This window comes from Salarias fasciatus, assembly GCF_902148845.1.
Source record: "Salarias fasciatus chromosome 23 unlocalized genomic scaffold, fSalaFa1.1 super_scaffold_20, whole genome shotgun sequence".
Classification (NCBI taxonomy): domain Eukaryota; kingdom Metazoa; phylum Chordata; class Actinopteri; order Blenniiformes; family Blenniidae; genus Salarias; species Salarias fasciatus.
This window is the reverse complement of record NW_021941230.1, coordinates 4,898,243-4,919,501: the sequence shown is the minus strand read 5'-3', so window position 1 is coordinate 4,919,501 and position 21,259 is coordinate 4,898,243. Positions and strand designations below refer to the sequence as shown.

The 21,259-nt window shown below is 40.6% G+C and overlaps 1 protein-coding gene across 1 annotated transcript in view; it reads left to right on the top strand.

Annotated features, from left to right (window-relative positions):
- Nucleotides 1-21,259, top strand: part of mgat5 (alpha-1,6-mannosylglycoprotein 6-beta-N-acetylglucosaminyltransferase) — a 72,675-nt gene that overhangs the window by 7,363 nt on the left and 44,053 nt on the right. Inside the window, 4 exon segments of the mRNA XM_030086187.1 lie at nucleotides 4,507-4,813; nucleotides 4,816-4,913; nucleotides 4,915-4,940; nucleotides 9,445-9,624. Of these exon segments, the coding sequence (XP_029942047.1) occupies nucleotides 4,700-4,813; nucleotides 4,816-4,913; nucleotides 4,915-4,940; nucleotides 9,445-9,624 (418 nt within the window). The 5' untranslated portion in view covers nucleotides 4,507-4,699.

Genomic DNA, 21,259 nt, shown 5'->3' with positions numbered 1-21,259 from the left:
ATTTTCGCTCAAAACATGTTTAAAAACAACTTGGTCAGATTTAAATTTTTTGCAGTGTATATGTTGCGCTAGCCTATTTTGAGATTTAAGATAAATTCACTTAAATTATATTTCATCAAGCTAGAAAGATTTGATTTAAGAGAAGTTCTCTGATTTCAAGACAATTTTCACTTCTTCTATTGGTGGACTTCTAGTTTTTAAAAGTGGAAGTATCTTAATTTAAGATAAAAAAAAATCTATCTCGATGAAATGTAATTTTAAATGAATTCATCTTAAATCAAGTAAAATGAGACTTTTTCACTCAAAACAAGTTTAAAGCACTTGCTTGGATTTTGAATTTTTTGCCGTGTGTTTTTTGGTTTGCAACTAAATTCCTCTCCCCACACTTCTTCTCTTTTCCCCCTAATCTGGAAAGACTTGTGTGTTGCTGTTGTTGCTCAAAGCCACACTGTAAAAAAAATGGCACCCATATCCAAGATATCAACAGTAAAGTAAAGAAAGTGAGTGTTTAAACTAGTGAATGATGTGTCCATGCAGCAAGTAGATTTTACTGAAAGAGCGATCTGGATAGAAGAATATTAAATCAAGAATCAAGACCAATGAACTTGATAAGATTTAGAATTTTTGCAGTTTTTTACAGTGTAGAAGCATTTATTTCGCCTGGAGGTTGTCGGTTAAGGCTTGTTTAGCTTTTTAACAGCTTCTGAATCGCCACAGGGCTGCAGCCTAACAAGTCGGACAGCTACGTCTGTGCACGGCTGAGATACCGTGCACCGACACAGAGGAAGTTGCGCACGTACTTCCTGTTGCCTGTACTGAATAACGCCTGAGGTTTGCGGTTTTTAAGATTCTGTGGAACTGCTGACCTTCTTCCTCTTTGACAAAGATGTGATCAGAACTTGTGTAATTCAGGATGATGCATCCTGTAGCGTGAATATTTCTACATATTGATTTTTTTTTTTTGTATCTTTTTGTCTGTTTTTGGACATTTTCTCGGTGCTATTATAACTTTATGGCTTCTTCACATCTCTGGGGCTATTTTGCATCCCTCTGCAGTTTTGCATCCCTCTATAGTTTTGCAATTTTAAATATGTCTCTTTTTGACAATTTTGCATTCCTCTGCAGTTGTTTTGCATCCCTCTCTAGTTTTGCAATTTTGCATCCCTCTGCAGTTGTTTTGCATCCCTCTCTAGTTTTGCAATTTTGCATCCCTCTGTGGTTGTTTTGCATCCCTCTCTAGTTTTGCAGTTTTGCATCCCTCTGCAATTGTTTTGCATCCCTCTCTAGTTTTGCAATTTTGCATCCCTCTGCAATTGTTTTGCATTCCTCTCTACTTTTGCAATTTTGCATCCCTCTGTGGTTGTTTTGCATCCCTCTCTAGTTTTGCAATTTTGCATCCCTCTGCAATTGTTTTGCATCCCTCTCTAGTTTTGCAATTTTGCATCCCTCTGCAGTTGTTTTGTATCCCTCTCTAGTTTTGCAATTTTAAATATGTCTCTTTTTGACAATTTTGCATCCCTCTGCAATTGTTTTGCATTCCTCTCTAGTTTTGCAATTTTGCATCCCTCTGCAGTTGTTTTGCATTCCTCTCTAGTTTTGCAATTTTACATCCCTCTGCAGTTGTTTTGCATCCCTCTCTAGTTTTGCAATTTTGCATCCCTCTGCAGTTGTTTTGCATCCCTCTCTACTTTTGCAATTTTGCATCCCTCTGTGGTTGTTTTGCATCCCTCTCTAGTTATGCAATTTTGCATCCCTCTGCAGTTGTTTTGCATCCCTCTCTACTTTTGCAATTTTGCATCCCTCTGCGGTTGTTTTGCATCCCTCTCTAGTTTTGCAATTTTAAATATGTCTCTTTTTGGCAAATTTGCATCCCTCTCCAGTTTTGAGTTCTGGCCAATTCAAGCTTTTTTGTCAAGCTTTTGCAGAAACCAGAGTCTGACCAACAGCTGAGTTTTTGTCAGTTTCCATCCAATAAAATTAGTCCGAAACACATTTAAAGGTGCATTGAGAATTTTGCACATTTTATGCGAAACAACGCCCCCTGCAGGCCTTGGGCGTAATGCAGCTTAGTGAAAAACCCGTGCCTGTGGCTCGCGTGCACGGAAGAAGGGGACTCCTTCCTCGCTCGTTTAGTAGCGCTCAGGTAAAATTTAAGTTTCTTTTACCTGGTGGAGTCTGTGCTGGAGTTGTGGCAGTGCTAGAAGCCAGTCTTTTCTTTTCTTTTCTTACTTTCTGGAAGATCCTGCTCAGTTGTTGCTCACTAAGCATCTGGCGGAGTAATGGCGGACAAGACGAAACTTAACAAGCCGGAGCGTGCATTACGTCATTCCTTTCAAATTCTCCCCAAAAAAATGCTGGTGCCGGACCGGCACTGCAACTTTCAAGTGACAATTTAGCGCTGTTAGAGGTTCTTGTAATGAATATGTCAGGGCACATCGTACACATCATTAAAAATGTGTAACATATTTATGGTGGAAAATAAGTATTTTTAAGGTTGTAAAACTCCTTAATGCACCTTTAACCTTTAAAATGGAATAGAATAGACTTTATTGATCTCACAAAGTAACCAATAATTAATAGTAGAAATCTTAATAGAATAATAGAAATCTAAAACAGGAAAGATCTATCTTTATATTCAGTGGAAATCTTAAAATATGACAGGAACTATAATACATACAACGTAGGTTTTAGCGCAGCAGAATGAGTGGTTTATATAGTGTCCATGGTTGTAGAACATTATAAATAAGCATTGGTACATCTAAGAAAGAGCATGGTATTTTTTTTTTGCCAGAATGACCGGAGCGTCTCTTTTCTGGAAATGGGATTTTTTTTCCAGTACTTGTGGCCCATCTAGAAGCATAGGTACATCTAAGGGTATGGTCCAAACTCTTCCTAGTTCCGCTGTCACCTGGCCGAGAGAAGTCGGGCAGCTATTTCTATTCAGGGTGGGAAAAAAACAGTAGATACTTTTTGTCGGAACGACCGGAGCGTCTCCTCTGGACCGATGAACTGAAGCGAACTGTTGTTTACCCTTTGAAGATAAGGTGCCAGAAATGGCTGCCTTGTTGTCTCGTCACCACATCAAATTCCTTGTATGGGCAGCTGTACTTGGCCAATGAAAACATTTCTGATTCTGAGGTACATCTAAGAAAGAGTATGGTCTAAACTCTTCCTAGCTCCGCTGTCACCTGGCCGACGGAAGTCAAGACACTATTTCTATTCAGGGTGGGAAAAGAAATTGATAAAGTAGGTTTTTGTGCTGCAGAATGAGTGGTTTATAGTGTCCATGGTTGCAGGATATTATAATATTCTATACAGTAGAGTTGTCCAGTCTGACAGCGGTGGGGATGAAGCTGCTGAGCTCCTCTACCATCTGGTGCGGTGGGTGAGGTCTGCTGTCCATAATGGATGTGAGCTTGGCCAACATCCTCCACAGAGTCCAGAGGACAGCCCAGGACGGAGCTGGCCCTCCTGACCAGCTGGTTGAGTCTCAGTCTCCTCAGAAGGTGGAGGCCACTCTGGCCCTTCTTGTCCAGAGCGTCGGTGTTGTTGATTGTTGCGGTGAACACCCAGGGACTTGAAACTGTCCACTGTTTCAGTGTGAAATGAGACTAATGGAGCTCATGAAGCTTCTTATAAATGGAATTATTCCATACAGAATGTAGATTGTGTGTTATATAAACCGTAACACCTGGTCCGGGTCTGCTACAGATAGACCGTTTCCTTCATTCCTCCTGCCGGGAGGCTTCGCTTCAGACGGTCTTTAACATTCTCGTCGTGTCTCCACTTGTCAGCGACGGAGGCGGATCGTCGACTATCCAAATGTTTACATTTTGGGAGGATCCGTGCTCGATCGTACATGTATAGGGTAGAGAACGATCAATCAACGAGGAGTCGGAGGGGAGTTTAGCTCCTCTGGTCTTTCGGATTCTCAGGTAAATGGTTTGGAACTGTAATCTGGTCGGAGTGAGATTAGAGTTACTGCTGGAACTCCCCGGATATCTGGAGCTAACCGCCTTCTAACCCATGATTCTTCTTCTTCTTCTTCTTCTTGCTCTTCTTCTTCTTCTTCTTGCTCTTCTTCTTCTTCTTCTTCTTCTTGCTCTTCTTCTTCTTCTTCTTCTTCTTGCTCTTCTTCTTCTTCTTCTTCTTGCTCTTGCTCTTGCTCTTCTTCCTCTTCCTGTTTCTTCTTCTTCGTCGTCTTCTTCCTCTTCCTGTTTCTTCTTCTTCTTCCTCTTCCTGTTTCTTGTACTTCTTCTTCCTCTCCTTCTCCTTCTTCTTCTTCCTCTCCTTCTTCTCCTTCTTGTTCTTCTTGTTCTTCTTCTTCTACTTCTACTTCTACTTCTACTTCTCCTTCTTGTACCCCTCCTCCTCTTCCTCCTTCTCCTCTAACAGGTGTTTTAGTTGCTATGACTACTTTTCTTGCTGAACATGTTTAAATAAATTTCCATAAATGGTATGGTAAAGTATGTTTGTTCTTCTTCTCCACCCTCTTCTTCTTCCCAGCATGCATCAGGTTGGATTCTCTCCTCTGAGATGCCACTGAGCCGTCAGGATGGTCAGAGAAGGAAACCCTGCCCGCCGCCACGCAACTGACTCCGCCCGCCATGCCCCGCCTCCCCTCCTGATTCTCCTCCCATAAACCCAAAGACAACCCCCCCCCCCCTCCCCCCGCCCCCGCCCGGTCCCTGAAGGCAGCATGGCCACGCCCTTCCTGTGGAAGCTGTCCTCCCAGAAGCTGGGCTTCTTCCTGGTGAGCTTCGGCTTCATCTGGGGGATGATGCTGCTGCACTTCACCATCCAGCAAGCGGGCCGGCCCACGAGAGCAGCGCCGTGCTGCGCCAGCAGATCCTGGACCTCAGCAAGCGCTACATCAAGGCGCTGGCCGAGGAGAACCAGGGCGTCATGGACGGCCGTACGTGGGACCATGACGGCCTACGGTGAGTCGTGGAGAGACCCTGGAGCGATTTGGTTACTGAAATGCATTGTGGGAAGATTGATGTGCACAGTACATGCAGATGCTTTATTGAGCTCCAAGAGAAATTCACATTTCCTTTATTAAGTAGAAACATAAGAGGCATGCAACAAAAACATAATAATTGGTATAAGTATATACCTAAGTTCAGAGAACACTAAACTTCATAAATATACATAGATCAACAGATTGCTATACTCTAAAAAAATATATAGCATTAGTAAAGTGAATACCATACAATAGACACTGTTGCTCAGTAACATCTCATTTATGCTTTTGATGTTGGAGAAGATGTGCGAAGAGCGTATGTATTTCTGGGAAATTAAGAAATTTATTGAAAATGAATTTATTACTCAAATAATTGCCAGAACAATCAGCTGCAGCCCTGCGAAGTTGGTGTCTTCATGACTTGACTTGTTCTGGAGTTGAGTTAACGTCTGCTTGAGCGAGATTATCTTCTTCTTGTACCGGGTTAGCATCTTCTTGAGCCTCTCAAGCCAGGTTAGCGCCTTCTCGGGCCTGGTTAGCGTCTTCCCGAGCCGGGTTAGCATCTTCTTGAGCCGGGTTAGCATCTTCTAGCATCTTCTTGAGCCATGTTAGCGCCTTCTCGGGCCAGGTTAGCATCTTCCCGAGCTGAGTTAGCATCTTCTCGAGCCAGGTTAGCATCTTCTCGGGCCTGGTTAGCATCTTCCCGAGCTGAGTTAGCATCTTCTCGAGCCAGGTTAGCATCTTCTTGAGTCAGGTTAGCTCCTCTCGAGCAAGGTTAGCGCGTTCTTGAGCCGGTTTGGGTCTTCCTGAGTTGAGTTAGCGTCTTCTCGAGCCGGGTTAGCATCTTCTTCAGCCAAGTTAGCTCCTCTCGAGCGTTAGCGCCTTCTCGGGCCAGGTTAGCATATTCCCGAGCTGAGTTAGTGTCTTCTCAAGCCGGGTTAGCATCTTCTTCAGCCAGGTTAGCTCCTCTCGAGCCAGGTTAGCGCCTTCTCGGGCCAGGTTAGCATCTTCCCGAGCTGAGTTAGCGTCTTCTCAAGCCGGGTTAGCATCTCCCCAAGCCGAGTTAGCTCCTCTCAAGCCAGGTTAGCGCACTGTTGAGCCGGGTTAGCTAGAGAAGGTGCTAACTTTGAGACGTGTGGTGTGGCGCCTGCATGCGGTGTCGGACGGGAGAGTTGTGGAGCGGTACAGCGTGGTGACTGCATGCTGCGTTGGGAGCCGGGGGTGGAGTGCTGGATGGGCCCCCCCCACCTTTACTTCTGGGCCCGGGACATTAGACCCATTTGTCCCCCCCGTCAGCGGGCCTGGTCAGTACATTATCATTTAGTATTAAAGTTTATTTAGCCTTTTTTTTTTTTTTTCTGTTTCTGATTGCGGGGCACTGGAGCGATTACATACCTTCACTCTGTCAGCAGACCTTCTCCTCCCTCCTGACAGAGTCTGGCCGGTTGAGCAAAGAGGAGTTAAAAGCCTCGTCTCTCGCCTTCAGTCACCGCTCGATGCTACAATGTCATATAATTAAAAATTGGAACTTAGCAACCTAGCTGATTGAGTAAAAAGAACCCAACAGTGTAGTGTAACCGAGCCTTTAGTTGGCTTATTTGAATAACCCCAACTGGGTTGATCAAATAACCCAACTGTTGGTTTAAGGAAACCAGCCCAACATGTTGGGTCAGAATGACCCAGCATGTGTTCTGTTCAATATCTAACCAGTGTTGGGTTAAAAAATAACCCATATTGGGTTGTTTTTAACCCAACATGTTTTAGTGTGTAGCCTCAAAGGTTTAATAACTGCATTAATGATGTAAATAACTTTATAACCATCAAATTAAAGTTCGATTCAACTTCATGAACATTAATAGTTCAGCCCTCCATGAATGTTGGATTCAGTTTGGCATGTAGAGAACAGTTCTACAGAAAGAACACATGAGATTTCAGCTGGTCTGAGCTTTTTTTTACTTTCTCCTGAAGGCACTGTAAAACTGAAACAAACAAGATATACATGTAAGTGAACAAATACACAAGATTATCACAACATACACCACTGTCTAAAAAACAAAACAAGTCGGAATTTAAAATCAAAGCCGCTAGCTCATGCTACTATTAATGGAAACGCCCATTGACATGCTAACGGAATTAGCATCTGCGTTGAAACCAACGCAGATGCCTGTCCACCCTCACCTGTCAAATTTCGTGTGGACTAAATTTCAATAGAGTGGTAGGTCGAAGTCCGGTAATTACTGGATAACGGAAATCCAGGTTCTTGAGCTGTGTTAGCATTTTCTTTAGCCTCTCAAAGCCAGGTTAGTGCCTTCTCGAGCTGGGTTAGAGATTAACGCCTTCTTGAACTGGGTTAACATCTTCTCGAGCCTTTCAAGCCAGTTTAGCTTCTTCTCAAGCTGAGTTAGTGCCTTCTCAAGATATGTTAGCGTCTTCTCAAGCTGGGTTGGCTTCTTCTCGGACAGGGTTAACACCTTCTCGGACAGGGTTAGCGCCTTCTTGAGCTGGGTTAGCGCCTTCTTGAGCTGGGTTAGCGCCTTCTTGAGCTGGTTTAGCGCCTTCTCGAGCAGGGTTAGCACCTTCTCAAGCTGGGTTAGCCCCTTCCAGAGCCAGGTTAGCACCTTCTGAAGCCTCTAAAGCCAGGTTAACGCGTTCATGAGCTGAGGTCCTCTTGAGCCTCTGAAGCCAGGTTAGTGACGTCTCAAGCCAAGTTACTGCCTTCTCAAGCCTCTTGAGCCGGGTTAGCATGTTCTTGAACCGGGTTAGCATCTTCTTGAGCCTTTCAAGCCAGGTTAGCATCTGAGTTGGTGCCTTCTCGAGCTGTGTTAGCATCTTCTCAAGCTGGGTTAGCTTCTCCTCAAACAGGGTTGGCCCCTTCTCGAGCCAGGTTAGCTAGAAAAGGTGCTAACTCAGTTCGAGAGATTTGAGAAGATCAAGTCTCTCGAACCGAGTTAGCACTGTTTGGAGCCGGATTAGCTCCTTCTCGAGATGATTTAGCGCCTTCTCAAGCCTCTTGAACCGAGTTGGCACCTTGTCGAGTCTGGTTAGCATTTTCTTAAACCTGTTGGAGCATGCTCAAGCCGAGTTAGCATCTTCTTGAGCCGGTTAGCGTGTTCTTGAACCGAGTTAGCACCTGCTCTCGTCTCTAAAGCCAGGTTAGCTCCTTTTTAAGCCCAGCTAGCTTGTTCTTGAGCTGCGTTACCTCCTTCTGTACCATCTTTTCCCCACGTTTACCTTTTCCTTTTCAGATTTCCTCTAAATAAAACGAAACCGCTCCACTTGCACACCTTCTGAAGCAGCAACCACATAAAAAAACAAAAAAAAAAAAAAAAATCTGGGACTCTGAACTTGGAGCAAGCTGCATTGGAGCGTAATTCAGTAACAGCTCCGGTTCAGAGGCGCCGTCGATAAGTTATTCAAGCCGTTAATAGAGCGGCGCAGCTCCGTGGGGGGCTTCATTAGAAACGCCAGGATTGGAATTGATTGTCCTGTAATGCCCGGAGAAACAAGAGGATACAGTAAAGCTGCAGATTAAATTGGGAAATAAAAGGACGTGAGCAGCGTTTTAGAAAAAATATAGAGACTTTAAAGACCTTAACATCTGCTGCAGCACATAAATACATAAGAAATGTGGTCTGTTTTGTGTTCCCTACATTATTTGTAAATATTCTCCTCTTTATAGACCCTAAAAATGAAGAAAGGCTGAGAAGTCCTACAGTTTTACACCACCTGAACGCCTCATCTACTCATCTGTAATGTCTTTCATTAATAAAGAACATTATTGCATTTTTAACTAAACAAATGTTAAGAATGCTGTGTTTGTTCTTTTCAACACTATAATGTGAATTTTTAGGTATGAAGTTGTAATAATTAATAATATGATGTATTTCTACTGTATAAAACTTTACTTTTATTGTAAATACGTTAATTTGCATTAAGTTTTCACCTTTTGTGTCATAGATTTTTTTTTTTTTTAATTTCGTGTATTTAAATGCTAATCTTTCATATAGATTTTTTATTTGCTTAATATGTTCAGAAAGGATTGGTTTTCTGGTTCGTTCGAATCCTGCCATGCAAATATATATTTTCATTTATGTTTTGACTCTAAAAATGAAGAAAAGCTAAAAATTCCGACAGTGATGCATGCACCTGAACGCCTCATCAATCCCACCTCCAATTTTTATCACTGGAATACTATTTTCTTTTTTTTAAACAAAGAAAGTTATTACATTTAAAACAAAAAAAGGTTAAGAGTATGAATTTTAAGATCAGAAACAATAATAGTTGATAAAATACGGTGTATTTCTACTGTGTGAATTTGAATATTTAATGTAAATAATTTTATTTGCATGAAATTTTCACTTTTTAATGTCTGATTTTTTTAAATTTCTTGATTTTCAAGTATTAATCCATCATTACAGTATATAAATATTTATTTTTCTTTCTTTCTGTCTTTCTTTCTTTTTTTTTTTTTTGATTTGTAGACTTGAAGAAGACCCTCGCCGTGCTGCTGGATAACATCATGCTCCGGCTGGGGAAGCTGGAGTCCAAGGTGGAGAACATCTACAACGGAACCGGGGCCAACCTGACCAGCGGCGGCGGTGGCGGTGGCGGCGGCACGGCCGCGCCCAGCGCCGCCAACGCCGAGAAGGTCAACGTGGCAGGTGGTCCTGACCCATAGGCTGTAGATAGGAGATGGGCGTCGCTAACGTGACATCATGCATAGACTGTATATAAAAGGTGGGCGGAGCTAACGTGACGTCATCACTAGACTGTATATAAAAGATGGGCGGCGCTTGTTTATGTTTTTATATATAGTTTGAAAATCGACATTTTTGAATGGGTTCCGATGGAAAACCATCATCGCCCCCTGCTGGAATCAGCGGGTATTACAGTTTTTCTTCCCTTCACTATTATCTTCACCTTTTCCAGCAGATGTTGGAGCTTGGTTTGACCAAGCGTCTCTTGAGTGGGCGGTGGTCGGCGCCGCCCACTCCCCCGACAGGAAACACAATTACAGAGATAGAGATCTGGAAGGCGTCTGTTTTTATTCTGCTCTACTAGATCACTGCAAACTGTGAGCGGCTGAGCTCATGCTACACTGTAAAAACTCAAAATCTAATTGGAATTTAGTTTGATATCTTGCGGTTAGGCAAACTTTTTTTGTGGTGTATGTTGTTTGTCTTGTGTTTAATAAGCATTTATTGAACATTTTCTTACATCTCTACACCAAAGCCTTTATTTTGACACTTATTTTCCCATTTTTCCTTCCAAATGTCTCTTTTTTTTGCAGTTTTAACAGTGATTTTCTTTACTTTACAGCTGATAGCTTGTATTTTGGCTCCCATTTTTTTGCAGTTTAGAGGGAAGCTTCTCAAACCTCCTGGGTTTTTTTTTTTTTCCTGGCCAGCCTTGATCTCCTTTGTTATCTTTCCCCCTTTGCAGTTATTTTGCATGTCTTGTTTCTCCCTGTGGTTGTTTCATATTTGTTTTGGTATATTTTGCATCCCTTTGCTGTGGTTTGCATTTCTCTCGATCGTAGTTTTGCCATTTTCAATCTGTTTTTGGCCGTTTTTCCATGGTTTTGAACAGTTTGTTGTGATTTATCTTGTCGTCACATATCTTTGTGACCATTTTGCATCCCCTTTCTGCGTTTGTTGCATTTTTCTTTCATTGTTTTGCAATTTTCAAACCTCTTATGCTCTATTTCCCATCTATTTTTTGGCATTCTGCTTGGTTATACTTCATCCTGTGACTGCATTTCATATTTCTGCGTTCCTTCTGATTGTCTGTGGGAATATTTCACATTTCCTGGTGGCTATTTTGCATCCCTTTTGCATTAGTCTGTGTCTGCTTTGCATCCTTGTTGACTCTCAAAAGTCAAACCCTCCCTTCAAGGCCTCACCTGTTTGCCTCAGATGTCCACGTGGCGATTGGTCAAGTTTTTTTCCCCCGAATGTAAAGATCCTGGATCAAAACATGTTCCATGATTTCACTCCTGTAGAATTTATGAAGTGTTTCTTGGAGAACTCAAACAACCTGTGCAGCGGAACTTTCAGACTGTTTGTCCTTAATTCACATCTGCCAGGTTGGTACTGAGATAACGCAAAGCAGATTGAGATGAAATGGAATGGAATCCATATTTAACAACAACAAAGTAGAAAAGTAGCACAGATTTGAAACGGCTTTAATTCTTCCAAACGGCAACTGCAGGACGGGTACCTCTTGCAAGACGAAGAACCAGTAACCACGGTTCTTTTAGAACCGTCACGGAACCTGAGGTCTTCCCGATCAGACGTAGAGCCTTGACTTTTGTTTGCCAAGCAGCGGGCGATCCAAAGTCCCAGGTTTAGGTTCCATTTGGTTTTAAGAGGAACGTCAAGGGCCTTGAAGGTACCCTCTACACTCCGGGCCTCTAAACTCCCAGCCACACACCAGCTTCTTTCCCTGATCCCCTCATCCTAACTCTGTAGAAAGGCACGTTAGAACAACCACTGGCTGCGACACATGCGGCCCAATTTTTCGAAGAACCAGTAACCACGATTCTTTCGGAACCGTCACGAAATCTGAGGTTTTCCTGATTGGATGTAGAGCATTGACTTTCAATCTCCAAGCAGCAGGTGAAGAAAAAATTCCCGGATTTAGGTTCCATTTGGTTTTAAGAGGAACGTCAACCTTGAAGGTACCCTCTAGGCCCGTTGGAGTCCCAGCTACACACCGGCTTCTCTCCCCGATGTCATCCTAGCTTCTTAGGAAAACAGGTTAGACCAACACATGCGGCCCAATTTTTCGAAGAACCTGTAACCACGATTCTTTCGGAACCATCACGAAATCTGAGGGTTTCCCGATCGGACGTATGGCGTTGACTTTAGATTTCCAAGAAGCGGTTATGAGAAATACCCAGATTTAGTTTCCATTTGGTCTCAAGAGGAACGTCAAGGGCCTTGAAGGTACCCTCTCAGCCCGTTGGACTCCTTGCGACACACCGGCTTCTCTCCCCTACGTCCCCCTAGCTCCTTAGGAAGACAGGTTAGACCGAAACGTACACTCCAATTTTTGGAAGAACCAGTAACCGTGGTTCTTTCAGAACCGTCACGGAACCTGAGGTTTTCCCGATCGGACGTAGAGCCTTGACTTGGGATTTCCAAGCAGCGGGTGAAGAAAATTGCCTGGATTTAGTTTCCGTTTGGTTTGAAGACGAATGTCACGGGCCTTGAAAGTACCCTCTACACTCCAAGCCTCTAAACTATCAGCTCTGCACCGGGATTCACACCTGCCCCGTTTGTACTGCGTTAACGCAAAGCAGACTGACACGAAATGAAATGGAGTCCATGTTTAACCACACTGCGACAACTGAAAAAATTCAAAATCCTTCAGTCAAAATGTCTCATGTCACTTGATTTCAGATCAATTTAAGACATTTAATTTAACACTCATTTCATTTACTGTTAAGATCTTGTATTTAGGCAACACAGTTTTTTACAGTGTATGTTGTTTGTCTTGTATTTAATCAACAATTAATGAACATTTTCTTACGTTTTCACACCAAAGCCTTTATTTTGACACTCATTTTCCCATTTTTCCTTCCAAATATTGTCTGAAAAAACCCCACACACAGAACATGCTAACTCTTTATCTAGACATTATAGAATAGATAGAAATTATATTTCTATCTTGATGAATTTTTTTGCAGTGTGAAATGGATTTTTTTCATTTATTGCACCCCATTCCGATAAATAAGTCAACCTGCTGAAAGCCTATTAAACTATAAAACTATAAAATGTATTGCCAGCTACCGCAGTGCTCTTGGGCCCGCTGGCCGGGTGAGATAAGCAGACACGTTTCTCCGCCACTTCCTCCTTCCTTATCACCTCTATCGCCTCATGAAGGGTGAAAACGGCTCGTCGAGAAAGCGGGAAATTCCACCACGTCACAAGTAGCAGGTGCTAAAAACGGTTGGACGCCGTCACCGACACCTGAACGCACCGTGGGGTGGGGGTGTTTCCTGTGTGAAGGGGGGGGGGGGGGGGGTTTGATTGCTCTGAACATGTTTCCTCCTGGCGCTAAAAGACATCTGACTCTGACTCCCTCTGCCTTTGGATTTCTGGTTGTTAGTCAAGTCCTACACTGCAAAAAAATTATAAATCTGAGTCAGTTTTTTGAAACTTGTTTTGTGTGAAAAAGTCTCATTTTACTTGCTTTAAGATAAATTCACTTAAATATTATATTCCATAATTGGTTTAAGAGTAGTTCTCTGAAATCAAGACAGTTTTCTCTTGTTCAATTGGCAAATTTTTTTCTGAAATTAAGATTTTATTTTGAAATAAACAAAATCTATAGTTTTTACTTGTTCTATGGGGACATTTTTTTCTCCTATTTTAAGATTCTTTACTTTGAAATAAGTAAAAAATCTACATTTTTCACTTGTTCTTTTTTTTTTTTTTCCCTTGTCCTGTTCGGCAGCTGGTGCGTGCAATATTGTATGATTGTAGCCTTTTACTATCCGAACAGATTTTAATGTTAGCAGCAGGACGAGACTGAATCTCCTGCTGCTGCCTTTATTTAAAACCGGCATACATATATGTATATATAAATACACACATACATACACACATATACTTTTTTTTTCTTTTTCCTTGACGACCCATAGTAGTGAACAGACCAGGCCACAACAACAAAAAGAGGTGTAGGGAAGGAAGGAAATGCAAAGGCACAAGGACACCACAAACCTAGTAGTAACTAGTAGTAAACTAGGGGCGTGCATCAAGAGAGGGCTACTACAGATCACCATTAGTCTAACCACCACAAGAAGACAAGGTAACCGAGTATGTGAAGAGTGATTAAAACTCAGCGTGATCATGCAAATATGATGGTGATAGAGATGGTGATAGTGATCATGTATATATGACCTCTGACCCCTGAGAAGGCCAGAAGCAGGCCAGTCATTTTCACTTGTTCTATTGGCAGATTTTTTTACTTAAATTTAGATACTTTAAATTTAGAAAATCTGCCACTAGAACAAATGAAAACTGTCTTGATTTTAGAGAACTTCTCTGAAATCAAGTCTTTCTATCTTACAAAATCAAATTTTTAAGTGAATTTATCTTAAATCCAGTAAAACGAGAATGATGTTTTTGCAGTGTATCATTGGAGGCTTCGGTCTGTCTGAGCAGCGGCTCGTCCAGACGGGCAACCGGTTATCAGCCAGGTGATCGTCCGGCTCCTTAACAAAGCGACAAGTGCGCGGAACGAGTCGACACGAAAGGTTGCGATCATTGGCTCGAGATAAAAAAAAACAAAACAGCCGGGTCGGCCTCGTCGCGCTTCACGCCGGAATGAAAGGTTCAGGGCACGATGCAAAAGAAAACAACAAGGAGGCTATCAACAAGTCCTTGGTTTGAGTTGTAGATAAGGGGTTAGCATGTTCTAACTGTGTGTGTGTGTGTGTGTGTGTGTGTGTGTGTGTGCGTGTGTGTGTGTGTGTGTGTCTGTTCAGTCACAGTGACTCCAAGTCAGTCGGTTCAGATTTCGCAGCAGCATCACTGATTTCATTCGTTAAAAAAGCAGGCTTCCTGCTTTATTCCAGTGTATGCTAACCGCTATGCTAACAAAACTGCTGAGTCATGGCCTGTTTGTTTCCAGTACGCTGCAAAAACTGCAAAAACTTAAAATCTTACCGAGTTCATTGGTCCTGTTTTCAGTCAAAAACTCTCATCTCACTTGATTTCAGATTAATTTATGACAGAGAGACTTATTTCTTGATTTAAAATTCTTCTTTCCAGATCTCTTTGTCAGTAAAATGTACTTGCTGCATGGACACAGCATTTTACTAGTTTTAACTCTAACTTTCTTTACTGTTGACGTCTTGTACTTGGACCTCTTTTTTTTTTTTTTTTTTTTTTTTTTGAATGGTGTATGTTGTTTGTCTTGTGTTTAATCAACAATTATTGTACATTTTCTTACATTTCGACACCAAAACCTATATTTTGACACTTATTTTCTTCCAAATGTCTCATTTTTCCAGCCATGAATCTACTTTTTAATATTTAAATTTTCATTTCACGAATTTGAAGTAATTTTCTTTTATTTAGTATTGGTATCTTCTATTTAGGCGAACTTTTTTTTTTTAGAGTGTACAAGTGGAATAACATACTTGAGACTTTATATTGGCCAAAACACATTAGATACTTTAATTTGCTTTGGTCGTACACTGCAAACAATGTTTACCCAAATACAAGATATAAACAGAAGTAGAATTTTAAATCAAGAAATTAGTCTCTCGGTCTTAAATTGATCTGAAATCAAGAGAGATGAGACTTTTTGACTGAAAACACGATGAATTAACTTTTGGTAAGATTTACTTTTTGCCGTGCAGAGATGTTGATTAGATACTCAACTGAATCTGAAGTTGTCCTGATTCCAGAGAACGTCTCTTAAATCAAGTCTTTCTATCTTGAGATATAGTTTTTAAGTGAATTTATCTTAAATTAAATAAAATGAGACATTTTCACTCAAAGCAAGTTTAAAAAACTTGGGCAGATTTTGATTTTTTGCAGTGCATGCTTTGGACTTTTCTAGTTTACACACTCCCTTCTGGAGGTACACACACACCAATCAGCACTTTGACACACAAACACACGCACTTCTCTGAAGACAATGGCTCATTGTCGAACGCCGTCGCTCCCGTTGCCGGGACGACGGGATCCTTTGCAGATTCAAGTTTCCTTCGAGCGACGCTTGAAGATGTTGACACGGATCCACTAAGGCAGCATGTCCTGATTGCTTTATTGATCAGGAGGGTGTCAATCAGAACACAGATAATATATTTATTACTCTGTCTTTTTCTAATTATTATTATTGTTGGCCGAGAGTCGGCTACTGAAATCCCAGACCAGAGGAAAGATCAATGTCACATAACCTTTAAAAAAATAATGAAAATAAATAAAATAATAAAAAAACAATAGTAAAGAATTCAAAAAATTAAAAAACAAATGATGTACTGACAATTGTAAAAAAGTTTGTAAATAACATATTGGTAATTTATCATTATAAACTGATTTATTCCAAGCTTACATGAAAACAGCAAAGCTTCATGAACCACTTTCTTGAACAGATAGCACCATCTAGTGGATTCAGAAAATGACGACTGTGGTTCATGAAGCTTCATGAACCACCGTCTATTTTCTGAAGCCACTAGACGGCACTCTTGGTTCTCAGGTGGAGGCTGGAGGACTGGCAATTAACTGAGCTCTCTCACATTTCTTGAACAATAGCACCATCTAGTGGCCTGAGAGAGAATGGACACAGTGTTTCATGAAGCTTCATCTCACATCATTAATAAACAAATTTCCAAATTGAATCATCTAAATTATCAAGGAAAGGACATCTCTGACGCATAACAAAAAACTATAAAAAAGACTTTCAATTATGAATAATTGAATTATTTAAACTGTTACACTGCAAAAAGTAAAAATCTTAAGATTTCTAAACTTGTATGTCTCATTTTACTTGATTTAACATACATTCACATAAAAATATTTCAGCAATATAGAAAGATAGAACTTTGAGAGAAGTTCTCTGAAATCAAGACAAATTTTACTTTTATTGGCAGATTTTTTTTCTCAGATACTTTTACTTTGAAGTAAGTAAAAAAACTAAATTTTCATTTGCTCTTATCCATGTTTTGTTCATTTAGAAGGGAAATACAGATTTTAGATTAAACTAAAGAATTAATAAATAATTATAATTGTGACTATTCACTGCAAAAATAAAAAGTCTGACCAAGTTTTTAAGATGCTATAAGACACGACGCATGTTGACTTTCTGATAAGTTTCAAGATAAATATTGACGGAGCGCAGTTTATTAGCCCCAAGCGAGCGGCCATGAAGCCGAGGTTTCTTTTATTTATTTTGTGATCGTTTACTGCAGCAGTTTGTCCTCTACACTGTAAAAAGTTATGATCTTACCAAGTTTTTTTAAACTTCTTCGAGTGAAAATGTCTCATTTTACTTGATTTAAGATAAATTCAGTGAAACATATCTCATCAAGATAGAAAGACTTGATTTCAGAGAAGATCTCTGGAATCAGGACAGTTTCCACTTGTTCAATTGGCAGATTGTTTTTCTAAAGTTACGGTACTTTTACTTTAAAATGAGAAAAAATTCTGTCAATAGAACAAGTTAAGAATTATAGATTTCTTTTTTTTCAATTATTTCAATCAGGTGAAAATTGTAAATTTTTTTACTTATTTCAAAATAAGTGTCTTAATTAAAAAAAATAAATCAGCCAATAGAACAAGTGAAAATTTTGTTGATTTTCACCCACTTTCACTCAAAAAAAAGTTGAAAAAAACTTGCTCAGATTTTTATTTTTTGCAGTGTATTACTACTGTGCGACCGTTGTTCCCATTCAAGCATATTTCTTGTGGGTCGCAATTAACTCTAATTAAACTTAACTGAAACTAGGCAATAGGACTTAAAGTTGCGTTGACATTGCACAAACAAAAGCAACTTACCCAACTTGTTTTTTTTTGTCACCCATTTCCACTGACCCCAATCGTTCATGAAGTCATAAAAAATAACAAGATACCTGCAAACGTGAATCATCCTGCTGGAAGCAATGAGGAAACGTCTGCTTATCAAAAGTGGCTCAACAGGACTTTCTGGTGCCACTTTAATGTTGGAGCATTATGTTGTGACAGCAATCAAACATCCTGACATTTTAAGAAAATAAATCAAATTCAGCTGAAATGATCAATGTTCTGATGGCTTTTTCTAATTAAGGTTTAATTTTGATGGTTTATTAAATAATCAACCACATTGTTACTTTTTTTTAAAAGGCAGAACCCACATTTTGTAAAGTGTTGCAGTATTTGATGACTTATTACTGTTTGTTGTGTTTTCAGAATGTGGTGGGATATTACAAAGTGTAGAATACAGTATGTGGCAAAATTTCACAAAAAGCAGGCAATTAAAATGTGGCAGATTGTAATAATATACAAGAGAAAATGCAGCAGATGTGGCAGAAACTGTGGCAGATGACTACAGAATGTGGCAGTTGACTACAAAATATGCAGATGATTACAACATATGCAGATGTTTACAACGTGCAGATGTTTACAACATGTGCAGATGTTTACAACATGTGCAGATGTTTACAACATGTGCAGATGTTTACAAAATGTGCAGATGTTTACAAAATGTGCAGATGATCACAAAATGTGGCAGATGATCAGAAAATATAGCAAGTGATTACAAAATGTGGTAGATGATCACAAAATGGGCAGATGTTTACAAAATGTGCAGATATTTAAAAAATGTGGCAGATGACTACAAAATATGGCAGATGATCACAAAATGGGCAGATGTTTACAAAATGGGCAGATGTTTACAAAATGTGCAGATGTTTACAAAATGTACAGATATTTACAAAATGTGGCAGATGATCACAAAATGAGCAGATGTTTAAAAAATGTGGCAGATGACTACAAAACACGGCAGATGATTGAAAGTGTGGCAAATGGTCGCAGAATGCGGCAGATGATTACAAAAGATGCAGACGATTACAAAATGTGCAGATGTTTCAAAAATGTGCAGATGACTGCAAAATGTGCAGATGTTTACAAAATGTGGCAGATGTTTACAAAACACAGCAGATGATTACAAAATGTGGCAAATGTTCACAAAATGTCAGATGACTACAAAATGTGCAGATGATCACAAAATAGGGCAGATGTTTACAAAATGTGCAGATGATCACAAAATAGGGCAGATGTTTACAAAATGTGCAGATGTTTACAAAATGTGGCAGATGACTACAAAATGTGGCAGATGATTGCAAAATGTGTAGAGGACAACAAAATGTGGCAGATGTTTACAAAATGTGGCAGAGGACGGCAAAATGTGGCAGATGATTACACGTTGTGGCAGAAAAATATGACAGATTGTTACAAAATGCCACAACTTGTCACAGTTTGGGGCAGATTGTAACAATGTGTGGAAAACTGTTATAAAATGTGGCAGATGATCAGAAAATGTGCTAGATGATGACAAAATGAGGCACATTCTTACTATATGGAGAAAATTGTTGTGCGATGTGGCAGAAAATGTGGCAGATGATCACAAAATATGGCAGATGATCATTAAATGTGGCAGAAAAATGTGACAGAATATAACCAAAAGTCACAACTTGTCACAATTTGGAGAAGATTGTTAAAAGTGAGGTAGATGATTACAAAAATGTTGCAGATTTTTTGCAAAACGCGACATATGATTACAAAATAAGGCAAATTTTCTTGATATGGCATAAATTGTAATAAAATGTGGCAGAAGAATGCAGCAGATTGTCACATGTGGAGAATTATACCAAAATGTGCAGATGATTGCAAAATACAGCAGATAGTTCCAAAACACAGCAGATTATGACAAAATGTGGCAGAAAAATGTGACAGATTAGTACAAAATGCCACAACTTGTCACAATTTGAGTCAGAATTGTGGAAAATTGTTACAAAATCTGGCAGAAAACACATCAGATGATTACAAAATGTGGCAGATGATCAGGAAATATAGCAAGTGATCACAAAATGCGGCAGAAAAATTTGAGATTTTAATAACAGCCACAACTTGTCACAATTCCAAGCAGAATTGTTTAAAATTGTTACAAAATGTGAGACAAAACACATCAGACGATCTCAAAATGTGGCAGAAAAGTATGAAAAAATTATTACAAAATGCCACAACTTGTCACAATATGGGGAAGATTGTTAAAAGTGTGGCAAGTGATCACAAAATGCAGCAGAAAAATGTAATGGATTTTAATAAAATGCCACAACTTGTCACAATTCCAAGCAGAATTGTTTAAAATTGTGACAAAATGTGGAAGAAAACACATCAGATGATCCCAAAATCTGGCAGAAATGAGAAATGATTACAAAATGCCACAACTTCTCACAATTACAAAATTTTGCAGATTGTTCCAGAATGCGCAGATGATTACGAAATCGTTGCAGATGATCACATAATGCGGCAGAACAATGTGACAGATTTTAACAAAATCCCACAACTTGTCAATTGGGGAATTTGGGGAAGATTGTTAAAAACGTAGCAGATGATTACAAAATCTGACAGATCTTTACGAGACTTCTTCCATAGTGGTGCCAAATGCCTTGTTTCTGACTGAAAACCCCCTCTGAGTTTTTCTTGACACCAGTGGCAGTCGTTCTTGTCTTGGTCTTGACCCCTCTATCCCCCCCTCTGATTCCCCCCCCCCCCCTTAGGGATGAACACAGCCCCAATACTTCCCCACCAGTATAATCCTCCTCTGTCTGGACACACATCACATGTAACACGTCTCGGCAGTGAAGGCAGCTCCTCACTGCTGTAAATAAAGCCGCCCTGCCGGCCCTGCTGGAACAAAAACACTGCCATTGTGTATTGTGTGTCTGTCTTGTGACATGCCGACTCCATCAGGAGCCCGTCGCCCGCCCTGTCGCCCTCCCGGTTTTCCCCCGGCGCCGCACAGAGCTTGCATTAATCGCCAGAAAGAGACACTGGATTTGAGAATGGGTGGAAGTGGAGTTGGAACGGACTTCCTGTTTTGTTGTTATTTTTGTGTGTGTGTGTGTGTGTGTGTCTGTGTGTGTGAGAAGCACACCTGAGCCCGTCCTCGAACGCATTTGCTTTCAAGCCTTGATCTCAGCCTGCCGGCGTGCGTTATTCATTATTCATGTTCCGGCGGTAAAGGTCAGCGGCGGTGACGTCTGTAAATGGGCGGGGGGGGGGGGGGGGGGGGGGGGGGGGGGGGTTTTAAAGAGGAAGGTGATTACTTCAACTGCTCGGATCTGGACTCTGGGATGGGCTGCCAGTTATCTGGGCCCTGAGGGCCTCTTCTAGCCTGCTTGTGATCTTCTCAGGGGTCAGAGGTCATATATTGCCATGATCCTGTCACATTTGCATGATCACGCTCTATGTAATCACTCTTCAACATTCAGTGACCTTGTTTTCTTGTGGTAGTTAGAACTAGTGGTGATCTATAGTAGCCTCCTGATGCTTTGGTGTAATTTGACACCTGGATCCTCAGCTATATTTTCCAACAAAAGTCTGTAGCCCTCTGTCATAATCTCTAAGGAGGTGCAGTAGGCGATTGGTCTGGAGTGTCGATATTTATTAAAAGACTGTCGTATGATTGCATTCTCTTCCTTCTCTACACTCTTTTATTTTTGTTGTCTTTGCTTGTTTGTTCAAGTTTCTTTCTTCCACTTTTCTGTCCTCTTTACCTGTCTTTCTGTCCCCCTGTCAG